At 41.5% G+C, this 22,616-nt stretch overlaps 2 protein-coding genes across 5 annotated transcripts in view; both read left to right on the top strand.

The window, feature by feature from the left end:
* The window catches only part of LOC133623874 (protein eva-1 homolog A), a 285,918-nt gene extending 276,505 nt beyond the window's left edge, over positions 1 to 9,413 (top strand). For 3 of the 4 annotated variants that reach the window (XM_061987335.2, XM_061987334.2, XM_072916261.1), the window contains 2 exons: positions 3,980 to 4,159; positions 7,947 to 9,411. In XM_061987335.2, coding sequence (XP_061843319.1) covers positions 3,980 to 4,159; positions 7,947 to 8,326 — 560 coding nt within the window. In that variant the 3' untranslated portion in view covers positions 8,327 to 9,411. Of the gene's footprint in view, positions 1 to 3,979; positions 4,160 to 7,946 lie in introns of all 4 variants that reach the window. The other variant, XM_072916260.1, reaches the window with a different exon arrangement.
* A 2,289-nt stretch (positions 9,414 to 11,702) lies between these two features.
* Positions 11,703 to 21,753, top strand: efhc1 (EF-hand domain (C-terminal) containing 1). Its single transcript, XM_061986788.2, has 9 exons — positions 11,703 to 12,061; positions 15,507 to 15,782; positions 15,847 to 16,137; positions 16,209 to 16,358; positions 16,435 to 16,627; positions 20,445 to 20,671; positions 20,748 to 21,123; positions 21,233 to 21,379; positions 21,466 to 21,753. Exons 1-9 carry the CDS (start codon positions 11,996 to 11,998, stop codon positions 21,495 to 21,497), a joined length of 1,758 nt encoding a protein of 585 aa, XP_061842772.2. The 5' UTR covers positions 11,703 to 11,995; the 3' UTR covers positions 21,498 to 21,753.
* Positions 21,754 to 22,616: the final 863 nt, after the last annotated feature.

Raw genomic sequence — 22,616 nt, 5'->3', positions numbered from 1 at the left:
GGCAGACGAACTTGCTTTACGGTAGAATAAAACATGACTGCTGTTGTTGTGTGTTGTTACCGCGCTGGGAGGACGTTAATGAAACTGCCTAACAATAAACCCACATAAGAAACCAAGAACTCGCCCTCGATCATTCTACAGTTATAACGTGTTTGGGCAGGCACGCTGTTTATATTGTGGGAAAGCGGACGTGAATACAGGCTGTTGACACATCACTCTGGTCCGCATGGAGCTGGAGGGGGCGTGGCTTCCAGCTCCGCCTGAATTTCGGGAGATTTTCGGGAGAAAATTTGTCCCGGGAGGTTTTGGGGAAAGGCGCTGAATTTCGGGAGTCTCCCGGAAAATCCGGGAGGGTTGGCAAGTATGGTTCTGTGGTCTGATGAGCCCACTTTTAAAATTGTTTTTGGAAACTGTGGACGTTGTGTCTTACGGACCAAAGAGGAAAAGAACCATCCGGATTGTTATAGGCACAAAGTTGAAAAGCCAGCATCTGGGATGGTATGGGGGTGTATTAGTGCCCAAGGCATGGGTAACTTACCTGTGAAGGCACCATTAATGCTGAAATGTACATACATGTTGCCTTTCAAGCAACGTTATCATGGACGCCCCTGCTTATTTCAGCAAGACAATGCCAAGCCACGTGTTACAACAGCGTGGCTTCGTAGTAAAAAAGTGCGGGTACTAGACTGGCCTGCCTGTAGTCCAGACCTGTCTCATTGAAAATGTGTGGTGCATTATGAAGCCTAAAATACCACAACGGAGACCCCGGACTGTTGAACAACTTAAGCTGTACATCAAGCAAGAATGGGAAAGAATTCCACCTGAAAATCTTCAAAAATTGGTCTCCTCAGTTCCCAAACGTTTACTGAGTGTTGTTAAAAGGAAAGGCCATGTAACACAGTGGTGAACATGCCCTTTCCCAACTACTTTGGCACGTGTTGCAGCCATGAAATTCTAAGTTAATTATTTGCACAAAAAAAAAAGGTTTATGAGTTTGAGCATCAAACATCTTGTCTTTGTAGTGCATTCAATTGAATATGGGTTGAAAAGGATTTGCAAATCATTGTATTCCGTTTATATTTACATCTAACACAATTTCCCAACTCATATGGAAACGGGGTTTGTACTTAGGTCATGTTTCCTTAAGGATTCTCGCTCTTCCCTATATGATCACCGGCCTTAAAGTATGCAAGTCAGTGGATGCACTTAAATGTGACCACAGTCTAAATCAGTCAGCCAAAACTCGACATGACGAGAGCGAGACTTGAACAAAGATGTATTCATGAGGGAAGGCAGGCTGCACCCAGAACTCTAATTACTCTGCTCGGCTACGGCTTGTGTGCGGAAGAGAAGAATAGCCCAACAAATGAGGAGGATGTTTGCCTCGGTGCTGACAGTCCCGGTAATGCTTCACTGGCCTTCACCTCCTTGGAACTTCTCTCAGAAGTTTCCGGCTCATCTGGAAAAACCAGTTTCCATCTTTGATGGAGTGATACGAGATAAAATATGTGAGGGTGGAAGATGACACATTTGTTAAAAATCTTCCCTGAACTTTCCCTTGTTTTTTTGGATGGAAGGTGTTTTTGTCTATTGTAGGAAAATATTTCTTAATTTAGAACATTATTTTTTCTGATGAATCAGACCAAACATGACACAGATCGTTTTAATACAGAGCGCAAATGTGGACAAAGAGAGAGCGGTGATTTGGGAGAAGCAAATACAAACCCCGTTTCCATATGAGTTGGGAAATTGTGTTAGATGTAAATATAAACGGAATACAATGATTTGCAAATCATTTTCAACCCATATTCAATTGAATATGCTACAAAGACAACATATTTGATGTTCAAACTGATAAACATTTTTTTTTTTGCAAATAATCATTAACTTTAGAATTTGATGCCAGCAACACGTGACAAAGAAGTTGGGAAAGGTGGCAATAAATACTGATAAAGTTGAGCAATGCTCATCAAACACTAATTTGGAACATCCCACAGGGGTGCAGGCGAATTGGGAACAGGTGGGTGCCATGATTGGGTATAAAAACAGCTTCCCAAAAAATGCTCAGTCTTTCACAAGAAAGGATGGGGCGAGGTACACCCCTTTGTCCACAACTGCGTGAGCAAATAGTCAAACAATTTAAGAACAACGTTTCTCAAAGTGCAATTGCAAGAAATTTAGGGATTTCAACATCTACGGTCCATAATATCATCAAAAGGTTCAGAGAATCTGGAGAAATCACTCCACGTAAGCGGCATGGCCGGAAACCAACTTTGAATGACCGTGACCTTCGATCCCTCAGTATCAAAAACCGACATCAATCTCTAAAGGATATCACCACATGGGCTCAGGAACACTTCAGAAAACCACTGTCACTAAATACAATTCGTCGCTACATCTGTAAGTGCAAGTTAAAGCTCTACAATGCAAAGCGAAAGCTATATATCAACAACACCCAGAAACGCCGCCGGCTTTTCTGGGCCCGAGATCATCTAAGACGGACTCATGCAAAGTGGAAATGTGTTCTGTGGTCTGACGAGTCCACATTTCAAATTGTTTTTGGAAATATTCGACATCGTGTCATCCGGACCAAAGGGGAAGCGAACCATCCAGACTGTTATGCGAAAGTGGCAAGAAATTGGACGTTTGTTCCGCACACTTTACCGACGAAAGCTATGCTACGACAGAGATGGCAAGAATGTGTGGATATCCTGCGACACTCAAAGCAGATGCATTTCCAACGATAAAGTCAAAGAAATCTGCCGCCAGACCCCCATTGAATCTGCCGGAGTGTGTGAACAATTCAGGGACAAAGGACCTCGGTAGCACGGCAAGCAATGGCGGCAGTTTGTTCCCGCAGACGAGCGAGCTAAACCCCCTGGATGTCTTGGCTCACACCGTCCCTTATGCCACCGAAGATGATCAAGAGAAGAATATCGACCCTAGCTTCCCTGGCCTGCTGACATCAACTCCAAAAGTGGACATATCAGCTTTCAGGAAAAGAGCGCGGATGAGGGTATGTCTACAGAATATATTAATTGATGAAAATTGGGCTGTCTGCACTCTCAAAGTGCATGTTGTTGCCAAATGTATTTCATATGCTGTAAACCTAGTTCATAGTTGTTAGTTTCCTTTAATGCCAAACAAACACATACCAATCGTTGGTTAGAAGGCGATCGCCAAATTCGTCCTCGCTTTCTCCCGTGTCGCTGGCTGTCGTGTCGTTTTCGTCGGTTTCGCTTGCATACGGTTCAAACCGATATGGCTCAATAGCTTCAGTTTTTCTTCAATTTCGTTTTCACTACCTGCCTCCACACTACAACCATCCGTTTCAATACATGCGTAATCTGTTGAATCGCTTAAACCGCTGAAATCCGAGTCTGAATCCGAGCTAATGTCGCTACACCTTACTGTTCTATGCGCCATGTTTGTTTGTTGGCTTCACTATGTGACGTCACAGGAAAATGGACGGGTGTATATAACGATGGTTAAAATCAGGCACTTTGAAGCTTTTTTTAGGGATATTGCGTGATGGGTAAAATTTTGAAAAAAACTTCGAAAAATAAAATAAGCCACTGGGAACTGATTTTTAATGGTTTTAACCCTTCTGAAATTGTGATAATGTTCCCCTTTAACGTTGTGTTTATTTCTGCAAGACATTTGTTATTCATGGGGTTAAAGGTACTGTTGTCATAAGAGGCTACCTAAGAATGGACTATTGCGGGGGTGGGTGCCGTATTGTTTTTTTTTGGATGGGAAGACTAAACATGCGTGTGGTGCAGCTTTTATCGGAAAACATTTTATAAAAATACACCCACATGATGCTGTGGATGACTCAAATGTGGCACTTTTAACTGTAAATGACCCAACTGATGACACATGTGGTTGAAATTCAAGAACCTCCCACTTGTCTCCACATACATGTCCCTTTTTTTTGGTTTTGGCTCTGACTTTTCCTGACGTTTTCCTCTCATTGCAGATCGGAAGCGCACGAGAGAGACCAGCGGCAACCAGGAGAGGTATCCGGAGGTCGATAGGGAAGGGGGAGGAGAGACTCCGTCGTTGAGGCCCCCGGAGATAAATCCCATTATCAACTCCACCTCCGGCTCCAGCATGGCCCTCATTAGCAACGCGCTGGCAGCGTACACATACGTCTCAAGTAGGACCTTGTTCTAATCTTCATTTCTGTTTGATAATACAAAACCAGTGAAGTTGGCACACTGTGTAATTTGTAAATAAAAACAGAATACAATGATTTGCAAATACTTTTCAACTTATATTCAATTGAATAGACCGCAAAGGCAAGATATTTAATGTTCGAACTGACAAACATATATATTATTTTTCTGCAAATAATCATTAACTTAGAATTTAATGGCAGCAAGACAGTGCAAAAAAAGTTGGCACAGTGGCATTTTTACCACTATGTTACATGGCCTTTCCTTTTAACAACACTCAGTAAACGTTTGGGAACTGAAAAGACCAATTTTTGAAGCTTTCCAGGTGGAATTATTTCCCATTCTTGCTTGATGTACAGCTTAAGTTGTTCAACAGTCCGGGGGTCTCCGTTGTGGTATTTTAGGCTTCATAATGCACCACACATTTTCAATGGGAGACAGGTCTGGACTACAGGCAGGCTAGTCTAGTACTCGCACTATTTTACTATAAAGCCACGCTGTTGTAACACGTGGCTTGGCATTGTTTTGCTGAAATAAGCAGGGGCGCCCATGATAACGTTGCTTGGATGGCAACATGTGTTGTTCCAAAACCTGTATGTACCTTTCAGCATTAATGGCGCCTTCACAGATGTGTAAGTTACCCATGTCTTGGGCACTAATACACCCCCATACCATCACAGATGCTGGCTTTTGAACTTTGCGCCTATAACAATCCGGATGGTTCTTTTCCTCTTTGGTCCGGAGGACACGGCGTCCAGTTTCCAAAAACAATTTGAAATGTGGACTCGTCAGACTATAGAACACTTTTCCACTTTGCATCAGTCCATCTTAGATGAGCTCGGGCCCAGCGAAGCCGGCACCGTTTCTGGGTGATTTCTCCAGATTCTCTGAACCTTTTGATGATATTACGGACCGTAGATGGTGAAATCCCTAAATTCCTTGCAAAAGCTGGTTAAGAAATGTTGTTCTTGAACTGTTCGACAATTTGCTCACGCATTTGTTCACAAAGTGGTAACCCTCGCCCCATCCTTGTTTGTGAATGACTGAGCATTTCATGGATGCTGCTTTTATACCCAATCATGGCACCCACCTGTTCCCAATTAGCCTGTTCACCTGTGGGATGTTCCAAATAAGTGTTTGATGAGCATTCCTCAACTTTCTCAGTCTTTTTTGCCACTTGTGCCAGCTTTTTAAACATGTTGCATGCATCAAATTCCAAATTAGCTAATATTTGCAAAAAATAACTTTTTTCAGTTCGAACGTTAAGTATCTTGTCTTTGCAGTCTATTCAATTGAATATAGGCTGGAAAAGATTTGCAAATCAATGTATTGTTTTTATTTACCATTTACACAACGTGCAAACTTCACTGGTTTCGGGTTTTGTATATATACACATACACATGTATATATACACACACACATATATATATATATATATATATATATATATATATATATATATATACACATATACAGTCATGGTCAAAAGATTACATACACTTGTAAAGAACATGATGTCATTGCTGTCTTGAGTTTACAATAATTTCTACAACTTTTTTTTGTTGTGATAGAGTGATTGGAGCACATACTTGTTGTTCACAAAAAAAAACATTCATGAAGTTTGGTTCTTTTATGAATGTATTATGAGTCTACTAAAAATGTGACCAAATCTGCTGGGTCAAAAGTTAGATAAAGTTTTGACCCAGCACATGACCACAGAACTTTCCTCCAGAAGGTCTTATCAGATGAAACACAAATTAAGCTGTTTGGCCACAATACCCAGCAATTTGTTTGGAGAAAAGGTGAGGCCTTTAATCTCAGGAACACCACTCCTACCGTAAAGCATGGTGGTGGTAGTATTATGCTCTGGGCCTGTTTTGCTACCAATGGAACTGAGTAAATGGAACAATGACAAAGGAGGATTATCTCCAAATTCTTCAGGACAACCTAAAATCATCAGCCCGGAGGTTGGGTCTTGGGCTCAGTTGGGTGTTCCAACAGGACAATGACCCCAAACACACGTCAAAAGTGGTAAAGGAATGGCTAAATCAGGCTAGAATTAAGGTTTTAGAATGGCCTTCACAAAGTCCTGACTTTAAACGTGTGGACAATGCTGAAGAAACAAGTCCATGTCAGAAAACCAACACATTTAGCTGAACTGCACCAATTTTTTTAAGAGGAGTGCTCAAAAATTCAAGCAGAAGCTTGTGGATGGCTACCAAAAGCGTCTTATTGCAGTGAAACTTGCCAAGGGACATATAAGCAAATATTAACATTGCTGTATGTATACTTTTGACCCAGCACATTTCCTCACATTTTCAGTAGACCCATAATAAATTCATAAAAGAACCAAACTTTATTAATGTTTTTTGTGACCAACAAGTATGTGCTCCAATCACTCTATCAACACAAATTAAAGGGGAACATTATCACCAGACCTATGTAAGCGTCAATATATACCTTGATGTTGCAGAAAAAAGACCATATATCTTTTTAACCGATTTCCGAACTCTAAATGGGTGAATTTTGGCGAATTAAACGCCTTTCTATTATTCGCTCTCGGAGCGATGACGTCACAACGTGACGTCACATCGGGAAGCAATCCGCCATTTTCTCAAACACCGAGTCAAATCAGCTCTGTTATTTTCCGTTTTTTCGACTGTTTTCCGTACCTTGGAGACTTCATGCCTCGTCGGTGTGTTGTCGGAGGGTGTAACAACACGAACAGGGACGGATTCAAAGTTGCACCAGTGGCCCAAAGATGCGAAAGTGGCAAGAAATTGGACGTTTGTTCCGCACACTTTACCGACGAAAGCTATGCTACGACAGAGATGGCAAGAATGTGTGGATATCCTGCGACACTCAAAGCAGATGCATTTCCAACGATAAAGTCAAAGAAATCTGCCGCCAGACCCCCAGGAAAAGAGCGCGGATGAGGGTATGTCTACAGAATATATTAATTTATGAAAACTGGGCTGTCTGCACTCTCAAAGTGCATGTTGTTGCCAAATGTATTCCATATGCTAGTTAATAGTTGTTAGTTTCCTTTAATGCCAAACAAACACATACCAATCGTTGGTTAGAAGGCGATCGCCAAATTCGTCTTCGCTTTCTCCCGTGTCGCTGGCTGTCGTGTCGTTTTCGTCGGTTTCGCTTGCATACGGTTCAAACCGATATGGCTCAATAGCTTCAGTTTTATCTTCAATTTCGTTTTCGCTACCTGCCTCCACACTACAACCATCCGTTTCCATACATGCGTAATCTGTTGAATCGCTTAAGCCGCTGAAATCCAAGTCTGAATCCAAGCTAATGTCGCTATAAACTTGCTGTTCTATCCGCCATGTTTGTTTGTATCGGCATCACTATGTGACGTCACAGGAAAATGGACGGGTGTATATAACGATGGTTAAAATCAGGCACTTTGAAGCTTTTTTTAGGGATGGGGCGTGATGGGTAAAATTTTGAAAAAAACTTCGAAAAATAAGATAAGCCACTGGGAACTGATTTTTAATGGTTTTAACCCTTCTGAAATTGGGATAATGTTCCCCTTTAAGAGTTGTAGAAATGATTGGAAACTCAAGACAGCCATGACATCATGTTCTTTACAAGTGTATGTAAACTTTTGTATATATAGCCCGGCTTCTGGCCAAAATGTTTAACCCAATACGGCCCCCGGGTCAAAATGTTTGGGCACCCCTGAACTAGACTATTAGAATATTTGATATGAAACATTGATGTCGTAACCGGTGGTCATTATCTCTTCAACAGACCACCCAGAGAGGGCCGCCCTCTTCTTCGTCTGCGGCGTCTGTCTGGGCCTCTTCCTCACCCTCTTCGCACTGGTGGTCCAGATCTCCTGCCGCACCGACTGCCAGCCCCGCCAGCGGCCCCCGGCCAAAAAGCGAACGCGCCCCGCGGACTCGTCCTCCGACTCCAGCGACTCGGACTCGGACTGGGACACCACGTCGGACCTGTCCGCCCGGCGGCACCGGCGCTTCGAGCGCACGCTCAACATGAACGTGTTCACGTCGGCGGAGGAGCTGGAGCGAGCGCAGCGGCTGGAGGAGCGGGAGCGGATCATCAGGGAGATCTGGATGAACGGGCAGCCCGACGTCCCCGGGACGCGGAGTCTCAATCGGTATTACTGACGAAGGCTTTGGACGCAGAGCTTACTTGAGTTTTAGGGTGCTCGCCAGCACCCGCCCACCTGCAGACTTAAGGAACAAAGAATTCCCTCCGTGGTCTTTGGTCTTCTCCTTTGGGTACCATGAGATAAAAACCCATCTGCAGGAAAGTCTTCCCGCCGGTTACAAGGGGGTGAAAGGCTAAACGACCTTGCCTCTGACCTTAGGAGGGCCTTTTTTGAAGCAGGCTCTGGACCCTTATAGGAGCCAGGCCAGGACCATTTCTGCCTTTACCAAAAACAAAATATATTTTTCTCAACCCCCACAAAATCTATTTTATAATATTTAATAGTTGTTTGTCCTCATATATTATGATGAAATATTTTTATACTGTCTGGCGCCTCAGGGATGCAATCCTCGTGTTCGGTGTTCTAAGAGCCTCAAAGAGGTTTTTAGTGATTGATCCTTATTTTTGATACAGTATAATGCAGTGCCTTTTCAAGCTATAAGGTCCGATGACTAGAAATACCAAATAATTCCAAGTGTTGCCGGTTTTTTTTTTGCAAAAGTGGGACCACTGGTCTCATAACCATCCATCGGAGTTGAAATCCTGTTGCCATGACGATGTAAGCTATTTACAATCCAGTTCTGTTTGTGCTTCCTTGGATTCAAGTATGGAAATGATCATATTTTTTTCTTTGGATGTGTATTTGTTGACTTGATAGCACACAGGACATATTAGGGTCACCCACATTGGGACAGCCTGTCTAAGCTGTATCTTTTTTTTAATTTTTTTTTTTTTTTTTTAGAATGGTTCATGTTTTAAGGACTTTTTTTGGTTTGGAATATAATGTTTTAAAAATAACATATGCCTTCTGGTTTCTTCCGTTTATATTTGATGACCCACTAAGCCACAGATGCCAAACTCAAGGCCCGGGGGCCACTTCATTTTATTTGGCCCTTGAAAGCCTGGAAATAATATGACTAAAAAATTTTAATGGGCCTGCTATCTGTGCCCTGGACCTCTGGCCGGAAGCTGCCGTACTTATTACATGGTGCAGAGTGTCTAAATCCGTGAGTTTTAGGTGTAACGATACAAAATGAGCCTAAAACAGTAGCATGTTTACATAAAAACGCTAACATTTAGCATGTGTGCTAACTATAGCACGATAACAGTCAGCATGTTTCATATTCCAAGTTATACGACTCAAAGGTGTACGGAAATTGTAAAAAAAAAAAGTTAATTAGATGAAAAAAGTTCGCAAGCTTAAGTTAGTAAAAACTGTCACATACCAAGTTATATGACTCTGGTGTAAAAGAATTGCTGAGCTACAAAAGGAGGTAATCTTGCATTTTTTTGGAGCGTTCTGCTGGAAATATCCGCCATTATAAAGGTGCGTACCCATTCTAGTGTCCCATTTTTTGGGGTTTATTCGGGAATAACGTTGCCATGGTAACACGAAACGGTCCCAATTTAAAGTACCGCCGTCGGCGCGAACAGCTCCTTTTCGACGGTATAACATATGTGGGGGTTCGTTGGCCGGTTTGTCTCGTATTATGTGTAAGAGAAAGGTGCGGAAGAAGAATAATGAAGGTTGAAATATGAACAATAATAATATGGGCTGCTTTTGTTTATTCGTGAATAACGTTGCCATGGTAACACGAAACGGTCCCAATTTAAAGTACCGCCATCGGCGCGAACAGCTCCTTTCTGACGGTATAACATATGTGGGGGTTCGTTGGCCGGTTCGTCTCGTATTAAGTGTAAGAGAAACGTGCGGAACAAGAATAATAAAGTTTAAAGTATGAACAGTCATAGTATGGGCTGCTTGCAGTGCTTAGCAGTGAATGGGTGCTGGCATTGCAGCAGGCCCATAATAAAGTACTGTAACGTTTCTATGTATTCTTTCTATTTTGGGAGGAAAAAAAAATACATGTACTCCATGTAATCGCAAATTATTCATCCATCCATCCATTTTCTACCGCTTATTCCCTTTTGGGGTCGCGGGGGGCGCTGGAGCCTATCTCAGCTACAAACGGGCGGAAGGCGGGGTACACCCTGGACAAGTCGCCACCTCATCGCAGGGCCAACGCAGATAGACAGACAACATTCACACTCACATCCACACACTAGGGCCAATTTAGTGTTGCCAATCAACTTATCCCCAGGTGCATGTCTTTGGAGGTGGGAGGAAGCCGGAGTACCCGGAGGGAACCCACGCAGTCACGGGGAGGACATGCAAACTCCACACAGAAAGATCCTGAGCCCGGGATTGAACCCAAGACTACTCAGGACCTTCGTATTGTGAGGCACAAATTATGTTAACTTAAATATTGTCTAATTATGCAAAAATATATTGTCCAACATTCAGACCATTTTTTTAAATATAAATAAATACTAATCATAATGATTTCGAGTTATCCATCAAATTGTGCAATGTAAAAGTAGCAATAGATTTAATGATAAAATTGTGCAATTCATCGTGGTTTTTACAGCATTTTTTTCTAAATGGAAACAAAAAAACACTACTTTTTTTTTACTGTAATAAACTGTGGTGCCGTTTTGGTAATACACCGAAAAATCTACAGCTGATTTGTGGTAAAAAAAAAAAGTTTTTTAAATGGCAGCTCAGGTGCCAAAATTTTACTGTAAAATTATATATTTTTTTATTTACATTAAAAAAAACTAATGTAAATTTTACTGTAAAAATCCGGCAACTGAGCTGCCTTTTTTTTTTTTTTTTTTTTTTTTTTTTTTTACCATAAAAACAGCAGTACTGTTTTTCCATTTACAGTAATACACACTACATTTTGAGGTAAAATTATTTCAACTTATCATTTTTTTTTTTTACTTTTTTTTTTTTTTTAATCTAATACAAAAGTGAATTAAAAAAAACTATAATAATTATAACTAGGCTATTATGACTTGTTGCCCAGCAGAAAGCAATCAGTTCTTAGCCTCAGTCGCCTCCTAGTGGTTGGTTAGTGTCTTGTCGCTCTAAAAATGTTAAAAAAATGAAAGCGCTTGTAATTTTTAATTCACAGTGTGTATTAATTACACTTTTATACATAGCAATAAAATGTGCCTATGTGCATTGTACATGTATGTAAGTAGAACAGCGTCTCCATGGTTACCATAAACTCCCCATTGCGGAGCAACGGACGTCGCCTTCCAATGATATACACCTATCCATTCATTTCCTACCGCTTGTCCCGTTCTAGTGACATCGGAATAGATAGTAACGTGTTTTGTGTGTTAAACTTACGATGATGTAGCGAGGAAGGCCGTCGTCATTTCGCGGCGTCACTCAAACCGTGACGTAAACGCTGATGTCATCCTAGCATTAGCATGTTTGAAACAAAACGTCTAAAACGACCGGAGCTCAGTTTCTCTCCCCGTTCTGACTCGGACGTCATATTTGTCTTTTAAACAAGGCGAGGATTGACGGGAATCGAATGTTTTACTTGTCACTTCAAGTTAAAAAAAAGGAGAAAAAAAAGCAAATTAGGTTCTTCAATACCCGGAAGCGACGCTGTTTCTACAAAATAAAAGTCGCAATCTCACCTCGTGAGAAAGTGACCGGTGTAACTTTTCGTTGTTATGGGTTATTTTTCTCCAAAATACAAACTACCTCGTAACAAAATCCTTGCATTAAACATTACCACGTTGTGCATTTAAAAAAAAAAAGCAAGATGTCACGCAAGTTGGACAACAACGGGTTACCTTTTTTACCCGGATTGTCATTCCAGGATGTAACGGTAAGGAGGCGGTTTTTAATGCAAGATAAATTGCTGGAAAATGTAACTGGTTTTGTAACAAGCCTTAAAACCAAATGTGTCGGACCAGTTATTAAGATATGTCGAGTGAGGTGACGTTTTGTTTGTTGTTTTCTGCCCTACTTCCGCCCAACAGCATACATACATTTCCAATCAGAGTTAGTTACTCCATGACATACCTATGCTAGTGCAGTGATTTCTCCAGATTCTCTGTACCTTTTGATGATATTTTGGAACTTAGATGGCGAAATCCCTAAATTCCTTGCAATAGCTGGTTGAGAAATGTTGTTCTTTAACAATTTGCTCACGCATTTGTTCACTGAAGTGTTCCTGAGCCCATGTGGTGATATCCTTTACACACTGATGTCACTTTTTGATGCAGTACCGCCTGAGGGATGGAAGGTCCATAATATCATTGCTTACGTGCAGTGATTTCTCCAGATTCTATGAATCTTTTTTATGATATGGGGACGGCGTGGCGCAGTGGGAGAGTGGCCGTGCGCAACCCGAGGGTCCCTGGTTCAATCCCCACCAAGTACCAACCTCGTCATGTCCGTTGTGTCCTGAGCAAGACACTTCACCCTTGCTCCTGATGGGTGCTGGTTAGCGCCTTGCATGGCAGCTCCCTCCATCAGTGTGTGAATGTGTGTGTGAATGGGTAAATGTGGAAGTAGTGTCAAAGCGCTTTGAGTACCTTGAAGGTAGAAAAGCGCTATACAAGTACAACCCATTTATCATTTATTTATATCACGGACCGTAGATGGTGAAATCCCTAAATTCCTTGCAATAGCTGGTTGAGAAATGTTGTTCTTAAACTGTTGGACAATTTGCTCACGCATTTGTTCACAAAGTGGTGACCCTCGCCCCATCCTTGTTTGTGAATGACTGAGCATTTCATGGAAGCTGCTTTTATACCCAATCATAGCACCCACCTGTTCCCAATTAACTTGTTCACCTGTGGGATGTTCCAAATAAGTATTTGATGAGCATGCCTCAACTTTCTCAGTCTTTTTTGCCACTTGTGCCAGCTTTTTTGAAAGATGTTACAGGCATCAAATTCCAAATGAGCTAATATTTGCAAAACGTTTCAAAGTTTCCCAGTTCGAACGTTAAGTATCTTGTCTTTGCAGTCTATTCGATTGAATATAGGTTGAAAAATGATCTTCAAAACATTGTATTCTGTTTTTATTTACCATTTACACAACGTGCCAACTTTACTGGTTTGGGGTTTTGTAAGAAGTACTCCCAATTGTTAAAATAAGTCAACTGGGATAGACTCCAGCTCTATTAGAGTTAAGCAATGTATGTTGTCAAGGACTGCAATCTAGGGTCAGTAGTGGGGAAGGTTGATTTTCTCGACCTTTCACAACCTAAGATTGACAACCAGTCTTGTGTAGTCCGCCATTTTGCCTTAAAACCGCTGGTATAGGCTCCAGCTCCAATGGAGTAAAGCATTCTGGCCCAATGTGTCAGCGACTGCACACTGGCCTCAGTGGTAATGTCGCATAGTGTTTAACATAGCTGACCCTCTTACAGTTTACCTAGGCTCGATTCCCATTAGATGGAGAATTGTGTTAATTCCTGCAGTAGAGGTAAGTAGTACTCCACTTGTCACCCTTAGTCAACTGGGACAGGCTCCAGTTCTAGTAGAGTTAGGCAATCAAGCAGAATGTATGTCGTCAAGGACTGCAATCTAGGGTCATTGGTGGTCTAGTTTTTAGCTCAGTTGACTAACAGGTTTTCTGCCCCATTCACAACCTAAGACTGCACTCGTATCTTCTGTAGTCCACCGTTTTGCCTTAAATCTGTTGGTATAGTCTCCAGCTCTCCAATAGAGTTTAGCGATTTGGCATGTGTCATGGAGTAGATGGAGAGTTAGGATGATTCCCGCAGTAGGGGTAAGTTGTACTCCACTTGTCACAGAAAGTCAGCTCTCCATCTCTAGTAGAGTTAAAGGCCTACTGAAATGCGATTTTCTTATTTAAACGGGCATAGCAGGTCCATTCTATGTGTCATACTTGATCATTTTGCGATATTGCCATATTTTTGCTGAAAGGATTTAGTAGAGAACATCGACGATAAAGTTCACAACTTTTGGTCGCTGATAAAAAAGCCTTGCCTGTACCGGAAGTAGCAGACGAGTAGCGTGACGTCACAGGTTGTGGAGCTCATCACATCCGCACATTGTTTACAATCATGGCCACCAGCAGCGAGAGCGATTCGGACCGAGAAAGCGACGATTTCCCCATTAATTTGAGCGAAGATGAAAGATTCGTGGATGAGGAAAGTGAGAGTGAAGGACTAGAGGGCAGTGGGAGCGATTCAGATAGGGAAGATGCTGTGAGAGGCGGGTGGGACCTGATATTCAGCTGGGAATGACTAAAACAGTAAATAAACACAAGACATATATATACTCTATTAGCCACAACACAACCAGGCTTATATTTAATATGCCACAAATTAATCCCGCATAACAAACACCTCCCCCCTTCCGTTCATATAACCCGCCAATACAACTCAAACACCTGCACAACACACTCAATCCCACAGCCCAAAGTACCGTTCAACTCCCCAAAGTTCATACAGCACGTTTCCCCAAAGTCCCCAAAGTTACGTACGTGACATGCACATAGCGGCACGCACATACGGGCAAGTGATCAAATGTTTGGAAGCCGCAGCTGCATGCGTACTCACGGTACCGCGTCTGCGCATCCAACTCAAAGTCCTCCTGGTAAGAGTCTCTGTTGTCCCAGTTCTCCACAGGCCAATGGTAAAGCTTGACTGTCATCTTCCGGGAATGTAAACAATGAAACACCGGCTGTGTTATCCGGCACAACAGTCAGGGGGTGCATTCTACGGCGGGGGTGCGTTATACGGCACAACACCTGCCGCAATACACAGCTTCCCACCTACAGCTTTCTTCTTTGCTGTCTCCATTGTTCATTGAACAAATTGCAAAAGATTCACCAACACAGATGTCCAGAATACTGTGGAATTTTGCGATGAAAACAGACGACTTAATAGCTGGCCCAAAATGTCCTCTACAATCCGTGACGTCACGCGCAGGCGTCATCATACCGAGACGTTTTCAGCAGGATATTTCGCGTGAAATTTAAAATTGCACTTTAGTAAGCTAACCCGGCCGTATTGGCATGTGTTGCAATGTTAAGATTTCATCATTGATATATAAACTATCAGACTGCATGGTCGGTAGAAGTGGGTTTTAGTAGGCCTTTAAGCAATCTGGCAGAATGTATGGAGAGGACTGCACTATGAGGTAATTGGTAGTTGACTTTAATACTGGTTTCCTGATTGACTGGCAACCAGTGCAGGGTACAGTCCACCTTTGTAACCCCACACATAAGTGGAATAAATAAATGGATGGGTTGCACACATTTCCTATGGATGTTGTTTTTTTCCTCCACAGAAAACAACATACCACCGCCCCCAGACGTTGTCATATTCCAAGGGCCTACCGTTGGCCCACGCCCCTAAATTGACTATCGGACTGGAGCCTCTATTAACGGAGCAGATGATGCACGAGGAGCTCAATGGCTACACCTACGACCCACCAGAACTCCCGTTTGGCTCCATCAACTCGAAATACTACAAAGACTTAATTAATTTGTCGTACAACTCCGGTGTGGCTGTGAACCCAAATCCTCCACCTTTCATCCCAGCTTACGTCACCCTTGACAAAAAGGTATCAAGTATTTTTTGCTGCCGCGGTCACTTGCGGTTCATTGCATGCTTGTTTCTGTATCCAGGTGCTTTGTTTCAAAGCGTACTTTGAGGACAAAATCTGCAACAGCCGAGACGAGCGGAAGAGCTACGTCCGTCACGTGGTCATCTACTATTACCTCGAAGACGACACCATGAGTATCACTGAACCCTGGGTACCCAATTCTGGGATACTACAAGGTGAACGGATCAAACGCCAACGTTTACCTAAGAAGGAACCTGGGAAGTACTACCATTGGAAAGACCTCAACCTTGGCATTGACCTGGCAGTGTACGGTTTTAAGTACCATATCGCACAGTGCGATTTGTTTACGCAGGTACGACACCTGAATAGACTTGTGTTGTGTTTGGTATTCTTGGGCGCTAACAACTTCTACCCGACGTACAGAACTTTATGCAACGTCAGGGCATTATTTTGAATGAGCCCGAGGAAATGCCAGACGATGCCTATATCTCGCAGCGGCTAAAAGCTCCGCCTACCTACACAACAACCTCAGGTTTTGACAGCAGGTACCAGTTTCTTCACATGGATCGCAAGGTAAAGCCCTGGGATTTGGCAGTCAAAAATGAGAGAATAACCTTTGCTATAACGTATGTAACCCTTTCCGGGTCAGGTGCTGCGTTTCTTTGCCCTATGGGATGATTCAGAATCTGAGCTCGGCGAAACCTTGCCGGTTACTATCCACTACTTCCTGGTGAACGACACGGTGGAGATCAGGGAGGATCACAAGGCTAACAGTGGCCGATATCCGTTCCCGGTGTTGATGCAGAGACTGAGGATACCCAAGAAAATGAAGCCAGGGCACGGTAAGCTGCAGCCAGGGCCAGTCCCTGGCTTAAACCATTTTTGCGGGTTTTTTGGGCCTCAACGACTAGTGGGGCCCACATGATTATGGACACGGTCACTTAAGCAGCTGATTCAAGGCATCAACATGGTCAACAGGTGTTTGCTTGTTCTTCTTGATGGACTGAATTGCTTCATGGATACAATTGTACTTTGTCTCTGCTAAACTTCTATTCAGCGGTGAGTCCACATGTCCTTTGTAAAGTTTTAGTCCGGTTTGGCAGCATCACGGCCACTTCCATTCAAAAGCCCATAGGGATTATGGCTAATATAACATTGCGTTGAACGCCGTCATTGTGATAGATTTACGGAAGTACAAACCCCGTTTCCATATGAGTTGGGAAATTGTGTTAGATGTAAATATAAACGGAATACAATGATTTGCAAATCCTTTTCAACCCATATTCAATTGAATGCACTACAAAGATGTTCAAACTCATAAACTTTTTTTTTTTTTTTTTGCAAATAATAAAATAACTTAGAATTTTATGGCTGCAACATGTGCCAAAGTAGTTGGGAAAGGGCATGTTCACCACTGTGTTACATGGCCTTTCCTTTTAACAACACTCAGTAAACGTTTGGGAACTGAGGAGACACATTTTTTAAGCTTCTCAGGTGGAATTCCTTCCCATTCTTGCTTGATGTACAGCTTAAGTTGTTCAACAGTCCGGAGGTCTCCGTTGTGGTATTTTAGGCTTTATAATGCGCCACGCATTTTCAATGGTAGACAGGTCTGGACTACAGGCAGGCCAGTCTAGTACCCGCACTCTTTTTCTACGAAACCACGCTGTTCTAACACGTGGCTTGGCATTGTCTTGCTGAAATAAGCAGGGGCGTCCATGATAACGTTGCTTGGATGGCAACATATGTTGCTCCAAAACCTGTATGTACCTTTCAGCATTAATGGTGCCTTCACAGATGTGTAAGTTACCCATGCCTTGGGCACTAATACACCCCCATACCATCACAGATGCTGGCTTTTCAACTTTGCGCCTATAACAATCCGGATGGACAATTTGAAATGTGCACTCGTCAGACCACAGAACACTTTTCCACTTTGCATTAGTCCATCTTAGATGAGCTCAGGCCCAGCGAAGCCGGCGGCGTTTCTGGGTGTTGTTGATAAATGGCTTTGGCTTTGCATAGTAGAGTTTTAACTTGCACTTACAGATGTAGCGACCAACTGTAGTTACTGACAGTGGTTTTCTGAAGTGTTCCTGAGCCCATGTGATATCCTTTACACACTGATGTCGCTTTTTGATGCAGTACCGCCTGAAGGATCGAAAGTCCGTAATATCATCGCTTACGTGCAGTGATTTCTCCAGATTCTCTGAACCTTTTGATGATATTACGGACCGTAGATGGTGAAATCCCTAAATTCCTTGCAAATAGCTGGTTGACAAATGTTGTTCCTTAACAATTTAAAATTGCTCACGCTTTTGTTGACAAAGTGGTGACCCTCGCCCTCATCCTTGTTTGTAAATGACTGAGCATTTCATGGAAGCTTTTATACCCAATCATGGCACCCACCTGTTCCCAATTAGCCTGTTCACCAGTGGGATGTTCCAAATAAGTGTTTGATGAGCATTCCTCAACTTTCTCAGTCTTTTTTGCCACGTGTGCCAGCTTTTTTTAAACATGTCGCAGGCATCACATTCCAAATGAGCTAAGATTTGCAAAAAATAACAAAGTTTCTCAGTTCGAATGTTAAATATCTTGTCTTTGCAGTCTATTCAATTGAATATAAGTTGAAAAGGATTTGCAAATCATTGTATTCTGTTTTATTTACACTACGTGCCAACTTCACTTGTTTTGGGTTTTGGTATAGTTAGGTCATCACCGCTATTTTTAAACACACAAAATTAAACTTCTTAAACAATACAACGATTCCTCCATTCATCCATGTATGAATGGATGGATGGAAACATATAGATTCACCCGGTCACAACATTAGGTACACTTGCACACTCGCCGATCTATTTCAGCCTCTGCTTAAAAAAAATCTGTCTGTTATTATGCACACGCCAAGATTATATGGAAATAATACATAGAGCAGAGGAGGGGGAGATCCTCCCCCCTCTGGTTGACAGCTTGACTTAATGTCCAAATAAGGACGTCCACCTCACGGTGATGTCAAAATGTAGCCAGAATGAAAACCCTGCAAACAAAGGCATCCAATATTGAGCGCAACCTTAAGATTTGACACTTGGGCATTGTTTAACGCCGTTACTCAACTTTGTAGCATTTGTAAGTAGGGATGTCCGATAATGGCTTTTTGCCGATATTCCGATATTGTCCAACTCTTTAATTACCGATACCGATATCAACCGATATATACAGTCGTGGAATTAACGCATTATTATGCCTAATTTGGACAACCAGGTATGGTGAAGATAAGGTACTTTTTAAAAAAAATTATGAAATAAGATAAATAAATTAAAAAACATTTTCTTGAATAAAAAAAGAAAGTAAAACAATATAAAAACAGTTACATAGAAACTAGTAATTAATGAAAATTAGTAAAATTAACTTTTAAATGTTAGTACTATTAGTGGACCAGCAGCACGCACAATCATGTGTGCTTACGGCAGTGTTTTTCAACCTTTTTTGAGCCAAGGCACATTTTTTGCGTTGAAAAAATCCGGAGGCACACCACCAGCAGAAATCATAAACTCAGTCAACAGTAAAAAGTCGTTGTTGCAATTGTTGGATATTAATTTAAACCATAACCAACCATGCATCACTATAGCTCTTGTCTCAAAGTAGGTGTACTGTCACCACCTGTCACATCACCCCCTGACTTATTTGGAGTTTTTTGCTGTTTTCCTGTGTGTAGTGTTTTAGTTCTTGTCTTGCGCTCCTATTTTGGTGGCTTTTTCTCTTTTTTTGGTATTTCCCTGTAGCAGTTTCATGTCTTATATTTCCCGCATCTACTTTGTTTTAGCAATCAAGAATATTTCAGTTGTTCTTATCCTTCTTTGTGGGGACATTGTTGATAGTCATGTCATGTTTGGATGTACATTGTGGACGCCGTCTTTGCTCCACAGTAAGTCTTTGCTGTCGTCCAGCATTCTGTTTTTGTTTACTTTGTAGCCAGTTCAGTTTTACTTTCGTTCTGCATAGCCTTCCCTAAGCTTCAATGCCTTTTCTTAGCGGCACTCACCTTTTTGGGTTAAGCATAAGACACCTTTTTACCTGCCTTTACAAAGCAATTAGCTACCGGCTGCCACCTACTGATATGAAAGAGTATTACACGATTACTCTGCCGAGCTCTAGACAGCACCGACACTGCAAAAAATGTTTTCAACCCAAATATGTGAAATTAGATCATCTCCTACGGCACACCAAACTGTATCTCACGGCACACTAGTGTGCCGCGGCACAGTGGTTGAAAAACACTGGCTTACGGACTGTATCCCTTGCAGACTGTATTGATATATAATGCAGGAACCAGAATATTAATTACAGAAAGAAACAACCCTTTTGTGTGAATGAGTGTAAATGAGTGTAAATGGGGGAGGGAGGTTTTTTGGGTTGGTGCACTAATTGTAAGTGTATCTTGTTTTTTATGTTGATTTAATTATTTAAAAACAAAACAAAAAAAACAACAACAAAAAAACCCGATACCGATAATAAAAAAAACAATACCGATCATTTCCGATAATACATTTTAACGCATTTATCGGTAAGTCAGAAAAGACCAAGTCCATCAAAGGTCCTCATTCAAGACCGCAAGGAACATTTCAAGTTAGTTCCGTCGTCTGTCGCTCGTCTTTGCAGAGCAGTTTCCCAGCTGCGTCATGGAGGATTCCGTCGAGGAGGTTGAAGAGTTCTTCTCACCGACGGACTTCCGGGTCGGTGAAATGGTTACGATAATGGGACGCCGTTTCCTGTTGTACGACTGCGACGAGTTCACCAAGGAATATTACCAGACCAACCTCCCGGAAATCAACATAAAAAGCATCGAAGTACCCAAGAAGATGGGCAAGTTCGAGGGCATGAAGAAGGTGAGGTGATTCATCCCTGGCTTTTTTGTCGTATCGCTTCTCATCCCCTCACCGTTTTTTTCAACCACAATTCCAGGAGATACCGCCCTACAACGGCTTCGGATCCCTCGAAGATTCCCTCCAGAGTTGCTTATCTCTAATTCCCGCGCCTCCCAGGAAAAACGTGCTGAAGATGCTGGAAAACGAACACAAAGTGCTGCGCTACATCGCCCGGATGGTGACGCCCAAGGGCGCCTCGGAATCTCAAAAGGCCAAAGACGCGGACCGGCGTTTCATTCTGTCCTATTACCTGTCCAACGACACCATCAGTATTTATGAGAACCACAAACACAACTCCGGGTTCATCGGCGGAGTGTTCCTGAAAAGGACGCGCGTTCCCAAGCCAAATTCTCCTGTGGACAATCCCGATTTCTACTCACCGGCAGACTTCTCTATCGGGTCTACTGTTGACGGTGGGACCTCTAGCTCCCGTGCAGGGAACCTTTTGTCTTTTCAAATGTCCAATGCAGTGGACGAGACAAGGTCTTCAACTAATAGTATTTTTTTCTTTGCACTTTGTAGTGTTTGGCCACCGCTTTGTACTGACTGACGCCGACCTATACGTGTTAAAGTACATGGAGTCCAACCCCAGCCAGATCCCTTTGGAGACGCTTGATACACTACGCCAGAAGTTGGGGACCGAGCCGAACCTGACAGCCGACAAAAGTGGTAAAAAAAACTCAGCCCCGAAAACCATGTCGATGTTGATCAATTTTACATTGAGCGCTAACTATTTTTCCTGCTTTTTATGTGAGGTGGGGATAATACAGCAGCGCAATCGTTATGATGTCAAGCCCACTGTGTCGCTTTGGACCTGGATGGACCTAAAGGATGCTTCATTAAAAAAAGACTTGGATCGGGGGAAGTATTTTATTTATTTTTTTGTCTGGCCGCACTGCAAAGAAAACTGACAAAAAAATGATTTATTTTTCATGCCAAAAAAGGTAATTTTATGAGACTAAAAAGTTGTCTTCAATGTAAAACTATATTTACAAATTTTTTTATTTCACTTTTTGATAATAACATTACCACTTTATACTTTATTAACCACGGTTATTTGTATAAATATTTAAGATTTTTACATTACTACTTTTTTGAAAACATTTTCACATTTTTCTCTATTTATTTATGTTATCGTATTGATCAATTACAAAAAAAGTTGCATTTTTCATCCCAAAAAAAGTAATTTTATGAGACTAAAAAGTTGTCTTTCAGAAATATTTTTTATTTTACTTTTTGATCAAAACATAACCACTCATTATTAAGACACATTATCTTTATAGTATTGTATTGATCATAGTATTGTGAGTTTTTTCCCCTGTAATATTTTGACTTTATTAACCACGGTTATTTGTATAAATATTTAAGATTTTTACATGATTACTTTTTTGAAATAATTTTCACATATTTTTTCTCTATTTATTCATTTATGTTATTGTATTGATAAATTACAAAAAAGTTGCATTTTTCATGCCAAAAAAAGTAATTTTATGACACTAAAAAGTTGTCTTTTCAATCTAAAACTATTTTCAGAAATATTTTTTATTTTACTTTTTGATCATAATATTACCACTCATTAAGACACATTATCTTTATAGTATTGTTTTGATCATAGTATTTGGAGTTTTTTCCCCCCGTAATATTTTGATTTTATTAACCACGGTTATTTGTACAAATACTTAAGATTTTTACATTACTACTTTTTTGAAAACATTTTCGCATTTTTCTCTATTTATTTATTTACGTTATCGTATTGATCAATTACAAAAAAAGTTGCATTTTTCATGCCAAAAAGAGTAATTTTATGAGACTAAATAGTTGTCATTTCAATCTAAAATTATATACAGAAATATTTTGTATTCTACCTTTTGAACCTAACATTACCACGGTTATTTGTATATTTAGA

Source organism: Nerophis lumbriciformis, linkage group LG26 (genome assembly GCF_033978685.3).
Source record: "Nerophis lumbriciformis linkage group LG26, RoL_Nlum_v2.1, whole genome shotgun sequence".
Lineage (NCBI taxonomy): Eukaryota > Metazoa > Chordata > Actinopteri > Syngnathiformes > Syngnathidae > Nerophis > Nerophis lumbriciformis.
This window is presented reverse-complemented; position numbering and strand designations above follow the sequence as displayed.

Excerpts from the sequence above, each read along its gene's own strand:
- efhc1 (XM_061986788.2), top strand. The coding sequence starts at position 11,996 with ATGTCACGCAAGTTGGACAACAACGGGTTACCTTTTTTACCCGGATTG. Across the intron at positions 21,124-21,232 it reads TATCGGGTCTACTGTTGACG|TGTTTGGCCACCGCTTTGTA; the intron begins GTGGGACCTCTA and ends TGCACTTTGTAG. Across the intron at positions 21,380-21,465 it reads CCTGACAGCCGACAAAAGTG|GTGGGGATAATACAGCAGCG; the intron begins GTAAAAAAAACT and ends TTTTTATGTGAG.